Source organism: Vanessa cardui, chromosome 15 (genome assembly GCF_905220365.1).
Source record: "Vanessa cardui chromosome 15, ilVanCard2.1, whole genome shotgun sequence".
Taxonomy (NCBI): Eukaryota; Metazoa; Arthropoda; class Insecta; order Lepidoptera; family Nymphalidae; genus Vanessa; species Vanessa cardui.
The window spans coordinates 13579225-13594540 of record NC_061137.1 but is presented as its reverse complement, the minus strand read 5'-3'; the positions used below and the strand labels follow the sequence as shown (position 1 = coordinate 13594540).

At 33.7% G+C, this 15316-nt stretch overlaps 2 protein-coding genes across 2 annotated transcripts; one reads left to right on the top strand and one right to left on the bottom strand.

Moving 5' to 3' along the window:
* The first annotated feature begins 3835 nt into the window (after positions 1–3835).
* Positions 3836–4480, top strand: LOC124535509 (thyrotroph embryonic factor-like). The gene has a single exon (XM_047111718.1). The coding sequence runs from the start codon at positions 3836–3838 to the stop codon at positions 4478–4480; it is 645 nt and encodes a 214-aa protein (XP_046967674.1).
* Positions 4481–5659: 1179 nt separating this feature from the next.
* LOC124535657 (40S ribosomal protein S12, mitochondrial) lies at positions 5660–14731 on the bottom strand. Its single transcript, XM_047111942.1, has 5 exons — positions 14633–14731; positions 14459–14528; positions 7958–8142; positions 6866–7029; positions 5660–5793 (listed from the first exon to the last, which is right to left on the bottom strand). Exons 2-5 carry the CDS (start codon positions 14526–14528, stop codon positions 5712–5714), a joined length of 501 nt encoding a protein of 166 aa, XP_046967898.1. The 5' UTR covers positions 14633–14731; the 3' UTR covers positions 5660–5711.
* Between the last annotated feature and the right edge of the window lie 585 nt (positions 14732–15316).

Below are 15316 nucleotides of genomic sequence, written 5' to 3'. Positions count from 1 at the left end.
ATATATAATACTTACGTATTAAATATAAAATAAACGGCACCATAATAAGTCATTTAATTATAGAAACATTGCTGACTCTGTTCATGCAAAAACTTAGAAAACTTTTTTAGCCGTTAATAGCCAGTTATTAATATTAATCTCATAGACACGTGCCGCCCACCGCCCGCCTACCTGCGCCGGCGCACGATTTATTGCAGAAGTCGTAAAACTTGCGCAGCGGCAATGACTATAAAATACAGCACCCGCATTATTGCAATGACTTAATACGGCGGATTATAATCCCAGTTTTGTTTTACGCTAAGCTGCTTTGCGGGTTTTCCAACGATGCTGTTTGTTATATAATTATTTCGGTACTAAGTACACGAGGATTACCTACTATGTACAATTGTAGGTAGGATTAGAAATGTAATAAAATTCTTCTAGAACATTGTCTAATAATAGAATAATTACAATAAATAAGTATACTTACATTTTTAATCTACTAGCTATGTACTTCGGTATATTGCTACCTAGATTAAACCGAGAATAAAAACAAGTAACCCAATACGTAACCTACCTACTTACTAGTTACTGCCTACCTAGTTGTAAAATGTACGAGTTATAGTCATCATTATGTTTATGGATGTCTGTCCTATCTATACAAAAAAGTCGCTACAAATGCAGCATTACTCTCCTACTAACTCTCTGCGATGTCGGTTAAAAATATTCCGAATAATATAAGAATTAAATACAATTATATCCGGTCTACCTTACGATGACATTTGCTTCCTATAACTGCATGAGTAACTTTTATGAATCGTTCGAATTATCTTTCATTGTTCACGAGTGATTTGGTTTCTATTTGACCAAATGCTACGACTGTAAGCATAATCTCCGCAAAAAAATATGCAATAATAATATAATAATAAAAAAATTGGTAACAGATTGTAATATGCTGAGATCTGTTCTTTTGAGAATGGTGTAGTTAATTAAGAGGAATTTAATACAACACTGTGTAATATGACGATACATAAGTTGTTTCAAGTATAATTCTACTTTACTAGAGAATATTTTGATTTTCAATTGAGTGATATTGAAACATACTCAATTATAGGTAATACAAATCAATTAGCTCGCCATTTAGATTCGCGTAAAAAATAAGTCATTAACGATTTGTTATATTTTTTAACTGGGACCCTGAACATCAGGACTGTGCAAATACTAGCCACTCCTCATACTCGTATCGTTGATGGACCGCGAACCTTAGGAACTATGTTAATAGTTACAACTTACATTGGTTCATTAAACCTTTCAAACCGATATATATAAATACAGGTACAATAATTTAAAGTAAGTCAAGAACGCGTAGTCTTAGAATATAATAATAACACATATATATACAGAAATAAATTAAAAATATTAATTAAAATTATCAAATAATTATATCAATTAGAAATCTAAGATTGACTGCCACCTGATGGTAAGTTGTCACCATCACCCATAGACAATGACGCTGTAAGAAATATTAACTGTTCCTTACATCGTCAACGTGCCACCAACCATGGAAACTAAGATGTTATGTCCCTTGTGCCTATAGTTACACTGGCTCACTCATCCTTCAAACCGGAACACAACAATACTGAGTACTGTTATTTGGCGGTAGACTAACTGATGAGTGGGTGGTACCTACCCAGACGGGCTTGCACAAAGCCCTACCACCAAGTGAAGTTTTAGAATGGATCATTAGTTTCGAATATTAAATACACTAAGTAATTTTTTTTTTTATTAGCATTATAAAATACTTACTAGTTCAAAGGGGTTGGTTGGTATTCAGGCAAAAAGTAGACTATATTCTTTTCGAATAGATTAATAATATATAGATGAAGGATGCTGCTGGTTTTTCCAGCGGAACTGACTTTGCAATTGGATTTCTCTGTAGAACGACGTAATAAATGGGTTCGTATAAGACATGTTTTAGTTTCATTTACATTTTAAAGTCTTAAATTAAACTTGAAGTCGTAGTGTCGGCTGGTATTTTATGAACCAAAACTTTACGACTTGACGTAATATATGCGTTATATTTCATTGATATACTTATGTCTTTATTAAAAAAGAGTAGCTACTCGTCCCGGGTCCACACTGATCCAATAAGGGACTATGTACAACTTTTAGATGATTGAAAAAAAATATATAAAAGTGAAACTGTTTTTTTTATTGCAACTAGGGTTGAAAAATGTTTATATTCTCGGCTTTTCTCTACTATGATATGCATGTATTGTATTTCTAAATCTTCCTCTTGACTAATTCTTTTATTAAAAACGACGTTAATTTTTTTTTTGTTTAATTTAATTGATCTAACGGCGAAAAGCAACATTGTTTTATATTCTGTAGAGAGGCATCACACTTACATATTAATAGTCACAATAAAAACTATCATCGGCTTGTGAAACACAAACTCTGACTTAAGAAGAACGAGCAAGTCCAACAAGGGTATATTTTGACATGCTCAAAGAATGTCTACGATTTTCAATATTAGAAAACTTAGAATATGTATACTGAGTTTGCTTACAAAATTGCAATTTTCGTAATTTGTTTTGACGAATAATATCAATAAACAATGATTACGGATTTTGTTAACAACTTGTTTACAGGATGAAGCTAACTAGCTAATGATTCTGTTTGTCAAATGTTTTGCGATCGTAACGATACGTAATTAGTCCGAGATGGCTGAAATCATTAACAATGACAATAATATTTTGATACACTCGGTGAGGTTGTGACTTTGTCTGTATGAGCTATGCTATGTGTCTATTAACAAATCTCATGAAATACCTAAATCTAAAGGGTTGTTTATTTTCGTTTGGAAAAGGCTACAAGAATACACAAGGTCCATAATGGCCCCATATTAGAGAATAATTATTGCATTTTATTTATTTTGTTATATCTATAAGGTATACCGTTAAAAATGTAAGTTAAGTTATTCTTTGAGAGGCATATCTGTTATGTATATTTTATCATAAACTTCGAGTAACTTAGTTAGGTAATATATCTTGGGATTTTAGTGCTCAGTTACACGGAAGTCTAGTAGACCTATGGAGGTATTTTTCTCCTCGGCTGCTAATCTCATTGGTGGGCTCAGTCCGCCCCTGATAAGAAAAGGGATTACCTTAATTCGCATCGACGGTTTATTGCGGATTAGTGGATATAGGTATGCTTATTTGTCTTTGAATTCCTCCCGGCCCTTGCAGGCTACCTAACGAGGTCTACGAAGATATAAAAATACCGTTATAGTAATTGCCAATAATCGTATGAAAATATAGGCTGTATTTCTTATATTACTAACATTCGTAGGCTGTTTAATGTCCAAAGTAACTTTAATTAATGGACACGGCTAAAGACCAAGACGATTATTATACCAACTCAATCCAAGTAGGTACATTAACTATTTTATCTAAAATACTATTCAACCATAAACTTGACATAGGTATGCTTTAGTTTTCCTAATGAACTTAGTATAAAGACAGTATCGGAAAACAATTGCCGATATTGCGTCAACTATTGTGACATCTTGATATAATTGAAATCAACCTTCACACTCTGCTATCGATGGTGCCAAAAAACAACAGTAGACATGAATAGCAAATGCAAAATCTATGCAACGCATCATAATAGACCGCAAGTCACCCCATTGTTCTTGCAATATGTCCCGTTGGTTCAGGTAGCGGAAGCAACCCTTGCAATGAGTGGGGGTGCCCTGCACAATTAGGCCACACCCCCGTGCATACAAAAAGACAGGGGCTACCCACAAGATCATTAGTTACTCGCAATCCACCGTAACGACATCATTGTAGCAAACATGGCTCTCTGGACGCCGTACGCTGATGACGCAGCATTAGATCTCACAGTGAAGTGTAAATCGGAAAGCATATCACCGGTACCAACATATACGGAGTTTCCATATCCGTGTACGAACACAGTGCAACACAGTGTAGAACATTACCCCTACATCGGCTATGTCCAGCCGATGTACGTGCCCGTCGCTGAAGCCTCGCCAGCGTCTTCGTGTTCTGGATACATCCCGCAATCAATGAGCCCCCCAATGAGAACGGGCATGATATCGCCGCCAGACTCCCCCGTATCAGTGAACGAGAGGAAGCGTCCTAGTTATATGATGGACGTCGACTCATTATCTGATGATCCAGATTTTCAAGCCTTCGAAAGGGATGCGCTCAGAGCAATGGCTGAAAAGAACGGAGGAGCTTTACTCGGTAACAATCCGAGAATGCGTCGTGCCGTTCAAACCAGTCAAAACGCCGACGATTCCTATAGAAAACAAAGGGAAAGGAATAATTTTGCTGCGAAGCAGAGCCGCGATAGGAGGAAGCTGAGAGAGATCCATCTCGCTTTGAAAGTAACATATCTGAAGAATGAATTGTCCAAGCTCAAAGGCCTGCTGTCGACAAAAACATGCATGAGGTGTCACCAGACGTGCCTCTGCTAGCATTAGTATTAGAATCGTTTTAACTGTTATTTATTCTAATGTATAAGGTCTTAGCTATTTGTGCAATCTTGTAAATAGTATTTTAGGTAATTTATTAGATATTATATTATGTAACAATTGCAGAATATTCTTTAAATTATTGTCAATGAAATAAAATAAATATATCAAACTTAAAAACATTTTTTTTTATTAATTTTACTCTCCACTTACATATTTTGCTCTTTAAGAAACACAACGTGTTCATTTATTTACACTGGCTCACTCGCCGCTGAAGTCATTAATCATTTTAATTTTGTTACGAATTCATTTTAATTAAAACAAACAGTCATTCTAATTTGTACGGTATACTACCTATATACTTTATACTATGTATAAATAACTCTGTCTAATTCGAGTGAAATACCTATAATAGAGCTTTTTTATCTCGTATCATAAAGTTAATACATTAACTACCGAATAAGTAAGTAAGCCCATTCAAGTTACCATTGAATAAAAAGTGAAGTACATACCTTTATGTCACAATAGAATGGGAGCGGCTTGCGCAAGCGCCGCTTTGTGATTTTACCGACCAATGAGGTTCGCGAACCCTTGTTTATTATGTGCCCGTAGCTACATTTATATTTACTTCATGTAGCGTTTGTATATGTTTCCGTTTATCTTAATTAAATAAACTTTAGACAATAAATATACTCGTTATGCAATAAAGTTGATGCCAGTGGTTTATAATAAACGGCTTCAGTCGCGTATTAGGGTTTTGGCTTTTAGTACCAGGCATAAATAGTCTAATGTCTGAATAGCATAACAAATGCATGAAAAGCGTCCTTACTTGGAGTTATAAACATAAAACCATTGCTTCCTAGTCATTTGTTTTTTATATTGGAATTTTGTAAAAAAATACAAAATTTGTTATTTACCTACTACTATCGTAGTTATTACCTAATTACGGGATATTTACCATATTTTTTATTTTTATTCGGTGGAGCTCGATATTTCGACATTATCTACGAATGTCTTGTTCACGAGATAGAGAGATAAAAATAACCATGTCATTTTAAAATCTTATAATATCGTAGGTAGTGTAAATAACGCAAACAATTTCGCATTCTATCAAGCCGAACGTGATGTTTTTAATACTCCACGATAGTAGGATAAAAAGGGCTAAAAAATAAAACAAATCCGTGTACTTAAACTAAATATATTTCGCTACAAATCACATTAAACAACTGGCGACCTACACTTTCTGCTTGATGACGTGCGGCAAGTCGAACTTCCCTCGGACACACTTCAGCTTCACGCCGGGACAATCTTTAACTCTGAAAATCATAAACGAAACCCTATTTTAGAAGATATTGTTTTTGTCGAGCGACTGTTATTACCTTTTTTTTGATCGTAATGTTTGTAAAGTAACCCGTTTGGATTGACGTGAGTCTAGTGTTTAATATACGTTAGGACCAATGAAAAGTTATAGAAAGTGGCGGTCTTTTTTAGTGTCTAGCAGTATTTGTTCTCTTGTACCCTGCACTGGAACTCTCTCGGTCATTTTGGATTGCCATTCCATTAATGAGGTGAGGTGAGGTTCCATTAGTAAGGAAAACGAGATGACGCCTGTCTTTGAGCCTGCCATTCTTTAGTATAATAATATACGCAGATAGGTATTATTTGTTGAGAATTGCCATCGCGACTATAATTAGGCCAGGACATTATCGCACGTTAAAATTATTTCTACTAAATGATAGTGATATAATAATTAGAAATAGCTTGAATGAAAATAGTTACAATATAAATAAAAATATTTTCTATAAAACAAATTTTTTTCTTTTTCACAACTGCTATAAGTACTAAATCACAAATTAAAATATTCACTTTAATTTTGTAATAAAATAAACATTCTAAAATAACTCATCAATTTTTATGATGTGCGCGGGCATCGTGAAAGTTGACGTGCTTTTTCATGATGCCAAAAGATTGAGCAGAGCATTACAAATGACATAGTCTTGCTACTGTGTAAGACCTCATCACTAGAATAAAAGTGCTGCAGTTAAGATTTAGCATAGGTTCAGAGCTGAGATGGCCCAATGGTTAGAACGCGTGCATCTTAACCGATGATTGCGGGTTCAAACCCAGGCAAGCACCACTATATATATGTGCTTAATTTGTCTTTATAATTCATCTCGTGCTCAGCGGTGAAGGAAAACATCGTGAGGAAACCTGCATGTGTCTAATTTCTTCGAAATTCTGCCAAATGTGCATTCCACCAACCCGCATTGGAACAGCGTGGTGTAATATATTCCAAACCTTCTCCTCCAAAGGGAGAGCAGGCCTTTAGCCCAGCAGTGGGAATTTACAGGCTGTTGTTGTTTTATTGGTTCACACTACATAGCTGACCTGCCGACCCTGACGAGGACGATGTTGTGTTCCTGCAGGTTGTGTCCGATGCCGGGCACGTACGCGATCATCTCGCGCCCACTGGAGAGCCGCACGAGTACACACTTGCGGTTAGCTGAGTTTGGCTTCTTGGGTTTTCTGATCAAAGTTTTCAGTATTACACCCTGAAATTGAGACAACATGTAAATGTTTCCTGCTGGATTGAAGAATCCTATGCTTTGAAATAAAACTAGTTATAACGGATTTGAATCGCGTATATTAATTATTTTTAACATCCCGACGTTTCGAGCACTTTGTCTACCTGTGACCACGAACGCTGTAAAGTGTCAATGTGTAATTATCGCGAAAATTTAAGACAACATTAATCCTATGCTTTTAAGGAGAAGGTTTGGATCTTTATGGTATGTTTTTCTTTATCACTGAGAGCTAGATAAATTTAAAAAGTAAATTGAGCACTCGGAAATTCAATAAAGTTTTTGGGCGTTGCGAATTACAAAGTTTCGTAAAATTCATATGCAGGTGAATATCTCAAAGTATATTCCCTAGTATTCTGTATGGGTTAATGAGAATGCACGCTTTTAAAAAATAAGAGATAATTGTACCCAATTTCTTTTATCTATATTTCTAATATGCTGTTAACCATAGTATTATGTATACCTTTATCTTTTGTTTAAATCCAAAAGTTACCGTTATGAGTTACATTTCTTAAAAGTAAATTATTTTTTAAATCCAAATTATCCTAGTAGGGTAGACCAAGAGAAGCGACTTTCATACCATTTATATGTCGCTAACTATATGATCTAAGTAATAATGTCCCTTGTGCCCGGTACCTGATTCACTCAACCTTTCAACTTTTTCACCTTATCCTTTCAATGCAGTTTGGATATCAGAGTACCACAACGATAACTAACTATTGCCGACTGCTTGATATCTACTCAGTCTCTCAATCCACTCGGGTAGGTACCATTCTATCACAGGAGATAAATAATCAAAAATTATTATAATTGGAGAAATTTATAAGGAGATTTTTTTAGCTGTAAAATTACAATGAGTTTATTAAGGACAGATAAATATAAGAAATCGTTTGCGTACCTTGGCGAAAGGATTTCCATTGAGCGGGTTTCTAGATTTTCGCTTTTTGATGTGGGGGCCCGTTTTGTGCATCTGCGCTAGTGATGCCATCGTTCTTGATAACACCGATGTCGCTTGGATATTTGAGCCAGTGAGGAGGTCTGTTATAGGTGCAACTCGACGGATTAAAGCTTGCGTTGGTGTAGCTGAGAGAAAATATGTAGAATAAGTAAAGTTGATGATATAATGTAAATAAAATTGTCTACTGCGGAAGTATCTCTTACTGTCTTTTGTTTATTGTCTAAATGTTGGTCAGACGGTATTTTTGTGTATAGATAAACATGTGCATGAGAAATTAGATAAAAGTATCTTCCTAAACAAACATCATTAGCTCCAATTTTGATTTATAGAGGTATTTTGAGAACTGGATTAGGATAAAACAAAGGATAAGGGTTATCAATTACGAGACCCCGTTTGTGACGCTAATCGAGTCGCGAAGAAAAGCTGATCTTTTATAACAAAACTGATATAAGTTGGAAATTTAAATACATAAAAAAATAAGCAACAAATTCAGATATTCTTCCTTTTTGTTCCACCCATAGTCAATTTTCTCATCTCGACAAATATACTGTTATAATCAGTGTTGAAACGCATACAACAAGCAGGTGCGAAACCCTCTGTTTCGGATTATCTCCTAGCTTTATATATCCTCGATATTTTGCCTTAATTTGAACCTTATCACAACGACATACGCCTATCGAAAACATGCATGACGAAAAGGCTAAATGTGTACTGTTAACCGCGAATTTATTGTTAAATCAAGGTTTTGTAGGCGTTCTCGCAATTGTATCAATTGTGTGGGCCGTGATCAAATGTTCACATGGTCTCGTGGGGCGTTGTGTACTTTATAGCGGGACTTGAAAGGTATGATTGACAAGTCCAAGGTGTTGCACGATTCGATGCAGCGGGAACATCAAGTGTGGTCCGTTAAACAATTATACTGAATTTGTATACATTTTTTATAGATACGGTTAAATCAACTGCTATGGACTTACATGCCGATATGAGTTTGTGATTTGGTTCTTTCCTGGTTATATTATATTGTGTTATTTATGGACAATAATTATGACTTTGCCAAACTTTAGAAATATCTACCAATCAACTGGTTTAGGGTTACATTTAAGTGCCTAAATGAATGACCTTAGGAAGAATAAGTAATCCAAATTTGTCGGAAGCAAGATAGAGTTTGTTTTCGAGTCTTTTCGTTTTTTTTTATTATATACTATTTCCTTAGTTAGGTTTCATACGAGCGGGGAATTCATTTTTAGAAAACGCCAAAAGTCATTTGATGTTTCACTTGGTCACAGAAACGACGATAAAAAACTTTAACTCCAATTGAATGCTTATTTTCAAGTCCACTGACTATTCTTCTACACTAAATAAGACGAAGAGGTTCCCGTTGCAGATTTGTTTTATATACAAACCTACTCACTAAATCAGGACCTTTTTTTTCATTTTAGGTTAATAAGTCATTATATTTAACAAATTTTTAAAATACATGTTATTCCTTGCAAATTAAAAATATTCCAGGAAGCCGAAACATGTTCAGAAGTGAAAATCATTTGAGCAACAACTAAAATAACAAACGTATGCCAGAGTCGAAGGCAATATCACGTAGTGTCCGGCAGAATGTTATTGTTTGAGATAATCGTCGCCAAGTGTCTCCTGGGAGAGAGACTTGCATCTGTCTAGCGCAAGCAAATATTATAATATCGGTGCAAGTCACGAGCTGAACACTTGTCAAATTTATTTACAAGACGTGGAGTGGATAAGTTTCAAATCAAAGCGAAATCTAATAATGCAGCTAAAAACAAAATATATTAAGAGCCACTTTCAGACATACTTATTATAACAAATCCGATATTTTATTAGTATAGAAAATATATTCAAATGTAATTAAAATTATTGTTCTGAAATAATTGCACTGTTGTTTGAAAATTTTGATCGTTGATAAAAGTCTGAGATGAGCGAAAATCATTCATATTGTTATTACTTGAATTATGGTATTCCATCAAAACGCTGACACCCTTAACTTAGACGGCGTCCGAAACAGTACCTGCTCTTTTTGCGGATTATAATCCGCTAATAGTGGGCATTGTCCGCAGATGACGGACACATAGATTTGAAATTATCCTTTCTGACAACGTTGCTACGAAATTATTCAAAAAAAAAGTCCACAGGCGACAATGGGGAAGAGTTGAGCCACGGGAGCATTGTGCGTTCCCAGAAACGCTGTAAATCATATTTGTGTAAGAATAACATTAATACCACTCACAAATGGTACAACTTTATCACACTGATAGATAATATGAAATCCCTTTGCATTCGCAATTGTCAATTCAACTTCTTACACAATGCGTTCGGTTATTGCAAATAACTGCACATTATTATCAATAACTAATCCCAAACTGAAGATAGGGTGGAATATTTATCGAAATCGTTTAATTCTCGGAAGGATTCTTAAGACTTCTAGAAGAAAATTTTAGATGTCAGTTCATAGCATCGATGAGTTGGTAATGTTCAGAATATTATACACATATTATACCTATATGAAGCACTAGTAATAGATCTACAATGTCCTACTAACAGGTATCCTTTCCTTTAGATGAGAAGATGGCTTATCTTAGCTGCTTTACAAATTGCTGATGATAATTTGGCTGAATTTCATTCAACAAACTCTTTACGATGTTTTCTTAACGAATTATGACCACACATTAAGCACTTTCTCGTCTCTGAGTTCTCTAACGATCAATCTATAGCATTATTGAGATGAGGCTGTGGAAAAAAAAATTAAACGGAAGGTTTTACATTTAAAAGCTACGGTTTTTAAGGACGGACAAAACTTCCGCGTCTTAAACGCTAAAGGATCTGCGGCGGAGCGATCAAAACTGACACAATTGATTCATTGCTACTCGTACTTTCTATGAGAATGTTTGATATGGGAAGATCCCACGCAGCGTCCGGTCAACAATCGTTCCTTAGTGTCATGTGTTTATGAAAACATATCGAAAAAGGTAATAATTGGTATTTTGTAGGACATCATTACTAGAGTATTTAGTTACATTAATATTACAATAAATTATTAATAATAATATATATTTAGAACTTTTTTGCAAAAGGTAAGAAGTAGCATATAGTTTAAAAAGAGTTCGATTTGTTCAAGAATTTATAAAAACTTGCTACTTTAACCCAAGCAAATATTCCAACTTTAAACTAAAAGTAATTTTTTGCTGAAAAAATAATAATATTCATACCTACTTTGAAAACGATATGTAAAACAGTAATTCGTATATCATTTATAACTTTTTTTACTTTAAAGGTCAGTTTTTATTTTTAATAATATAATTTTTCATATAGTCTGTAATTTATTATTAGTTATGTATTATTATTTTATTTTGTCACTGGTGATAAGTCGCCTTTTAGGTTTGCTGGTCTATCTTAAAACGATAGCTAGTCACTCGTTAACTCAATGCTATCACACGACGATTCAAAAGTATGTATTTAAATAAAGAATATTTTGATTTGATTTAAAAGCAAATGTTACCAATGCATTTTGCATTGAGGACATATGGATGGATTGATTTATAATTTTATTGTTTGATATAATTATATAATGAAACTTCTTTGGATGAGAGTAAGATTACGAAGTAAAATGTGACTGCAACTATTTATATACTTACATAACGTTCGAGAAGTACTTTGTTTATTTTACAAAGACTTTTAAATGCTCAATGGCATTTAAAAGAAAACATATTACAATTCACTGTGGTTGACTTTCAATCGCACATCTTTTTCTATTATTTAAATATATGACAACATTTCAAAAGAGCGGTCATAGAAAAATTTGCATGAAACAGCCGAGTCATTGTCCGGTAAAGCAGTGTTCGGTGCTCGGCGTAGTAATCCCGAATCTGCAAGTAACGTGCGACAATATGCACAAAGCTGAGGTGTGAATGAGATCTTCATCAGCGGTCAGCGCTGACTCATGCCACCCTCGCAACCCTTATTTACGCTTCGAATTGTTAAGCGTTAGCAAAATAAGTTTTACTGTATAATGTTTGGACTTTATTTTTAATTGTAATATTTATATTAATTATATTTATATTTTATTTTAAGTTTATTAAGTAAATTTTATGAAATAAAAATCAGCTCTAAACGAGACTATCGTTTGAGAACTCAAATTAAAGTTTATACGTCGTAGTTCTACAAACAATTTTCGACAAAATCTTTTGTCATATTATTATATTTACAAAGCAAATTTTACAGCTTCTACCGTCAATCTGAGCTTTTTGACCAAAATTTAGTCACTAGTGACACTACAATAAATTGTAGTGTACAGTATGATAATAGTCAATACATAAAATACGAAAATCTCAAGACTATTCGTCAAGTTATGATATGATTGTTAAATTAACATTGTCTAACTTGACTTTATATCAAACTTTCATGGATTACCTATCTGCTGGGAACCGAACACTATTTTGTAATTAAATTAAAGTCCAATTAGTTCACATGAGCTTAATCAGCGTTAAAGAAACTAGATGAAAGTATGTATAAAAAATATATATTTGTAGGCATTTATTTTTCTATCCGTACATGTCCCGATGGACATAATCCGGGTCCACGCGGAAGGGTTCCACGCAAAAGACAGGCGCGATCGCAATCCCTATCCAACGATTGACGACCATACCAAAATAACCTCTATTCTATTTGAAAATAAAGAAGATTTTCCCTCACAATATCTAGGCAGCTGCCAAAATTGATGCAGATGTCGATTCCGCGTAGCGAAATGACATGTCCGCTAAATTGACAGTTATATACGGTTTCCTATTTACAATCGGATTTATTTACGTACGCTTTATTTATGCGAGGCTTACACTGCGGTTTGAAATATGTAACCGTATATGCGTACATATATTTCAATTGAAACATTATACAAAAATGTTGGATAAATTATTTTAACTGATTTTTTTTATATGTTTAACAGTATTAGCCGGGTGTCAGATTAATGTGGGTTCTTCTGATATTTTGAGTCTAAGGTGATTATAAAATTTCTTAAGAGGATTTTGTCTTAAGCCAATATTTGTTGTCATATAGAGCTAATAATTATTAAAAAATATTTATGGAATCGGTTGGCGGACGAGCAAGTGGGCCACCTGATGGTAAGTGGTCACCATCACCCATAGATAATAATAAATAAATAAATAAATAAATATGAGACAACATCACATACATTACTCTGATCCCAATGTAAGTAGCTGAAGCACTTGTGTTATGGAAATCAGTAGTAACGACGGTACCACAAACACCCAGACCCAAGACAACATAGAAAACTAATGGTAATCTACATCGACTCGGCCGGGAATCGAACCCGGGACCTCAGAGTGGCGTACCCATGAAAACCGGTGTACACACCACTCAACCACGGAGGTCGTCAAATGACACTGTAAGAAATATTAACTATTCCTTACATTGTCAATGCGCCACCAACCTTGGGTACTGAGATGTTATGTCCCTTCTGCCTTTATTTACACTGGCTCACTCACCCTTCAAACCGGAACACAACAATACTGCGTACTGTTGTTTAGCGGCAATGTGCAAGCAACCAATCTTTTCAAAAACCAGAAGCCGTAACATAGCAAGGAGTTTACGAGTTGGTATTTTATAATGCACTGCATTGTTCTAGTATTTCATTCAGCATTGATTACAGAAATTGTTTAGATAATAAGGTTTGGAAATGAGTTTAAGCATTTGAATAGAGATTGCAATATTTTATTGTAATGTAGAGACTTTAGTTTAGTCATGATTTAATTATCATTAAAACTTTAGATTAATTAATAAAAGAATATCTTGTAAAGTATGAAATATATACTTTACATATTATGCAAATTGGTATGGAATAAACCTAGCCATTAAAAAAATATTCTTTTAATATTTTTTGCCAGCTTTTTTGTTTTGTCATCTATTAGCTGTCACACTCATTTAAGGTCAGTCTTTAGGTATTAGGTATAAGATAAAGTAGATCATGTCCTTCCTTATGAACTAAGCCTGCTTACAAACAAATCTGTAAAAGTAATAGACAGTCAAGAGTTACTACGCACGCATTCATAATATGAATATATTTCTATATTGCATAAATGTATAGGACTTGTACATAAAAACCGATAATACATAAATATTAAAAATATATGACTTATAGTTAATACCCAAATTACTTATGTAAGATATTTAGTAGCACCGAGGTAGCAATGGTCATTTATTTTGCAAAGACAGACAAGTTACTTATGACCATTATATACTCTAAATTCACTCTGTTACCATAATAAATATTACTCAATTGATGATCACATAAAGACTTTCTACCGTAAAGAGTTTGGTGGATCTTAGGATTAGGAATTTATCATAAATGCATATTAAATAATATTATGCATGAGATAAAAGCGCAAGTGCAATAATATTTACCACTATAAGCAGGACATTGTGTTCTTAATCCGATGGATAACAGCGACATTCCTTTTCTTAGTAAATTCATCTGAAAAGCGAAGACTAGGTTATAATTAACGCTGAAGACATTTAAGTCATAATACAAAAAAGTAGTTTAATAGCATAATTGCTCAAGGTTTCATTTTCAATTACCTTAACACTATTTAATTATTATTTAGTACTTTTGTTTATAAAAGTCCAATAAGTAAATGATTTTTCATAACATAACCTTAAATTCTATATTTATTTTGGCATTTGACATATGAATGACGGATTGTCGGTGCTGCATGTTGATAAAAAAAATTATAAGTATTTAAAAAAATTCTTTGAATAAATAAATAATTTAATGAAGATATTTGAATAATATTTTCAAGATTAATACAATTTATTGCATTAAAAATAAAGTGACGCCCGTCATAATATCGTCAATAGATGTCACTTTTATCTTGAAGTGATATAGTTTACCGCTATTCGACGATAGATGTCACTCCATTGCCTAAATTTTTTGAATTTGCAAAACACTATAAATTTTATAACAACTCCGGGTTTTATACTTGATATCAAAATCTCCATATAATAGAATTGCCAGTGTTTGTAGATATGAACATTAACCCAGCAACAGAGTAAGCTATCAACCCAAAAATGTTCGCTTCTTTCTATCACGGAAATATACTTTGTAGTAAAGTCATAAATAAAATATTTAAATATGTTTTTAGCGGTTTTTAATTTTATTATTTATCTATCATGCCAATTAGATATATAAAAGATATAATTGTACTAATGAAAAGTTTTTCTGCATATTTAAAGTTTAAATATAAATAGCTAATGAATAGTAAC

What these genes read in the sequence shown, in the direction of transcription:
- LOC124535509 (XM_047111718.1), top strand. Translation starts at nt 3,836, where the DNA reads ATGGCTCTCTGGACGCCGTACGCTGATGACGCAGCATTAGATCTCACA.
- LOC124535657 (XM_047111942.1), bottom strand. Translation starts at nt 14,528, where the DNA reads ATGAATTTACTAAGAAAAGGAATGTCGCTGTTATCCATCGGATTAAGA. An exon ending in ACAATGTCCTGCTTATAGTG is followed by an intron (nt 8,143 to 14,458) that starts GTAAATATTATT and finishes ATTTTCTCTCAG; the next exon opens with CTACACCAACGCAAGCTTTA. An exon ending in ATGGAAATCCTTTCGCCAAG is followed by an intron (nt 7,030 to 7,957) that starts GTACGCAAACGA and finishes TCTCAATTTCAG; the next exon opens with GGTGTAATACTGAAAACTTT.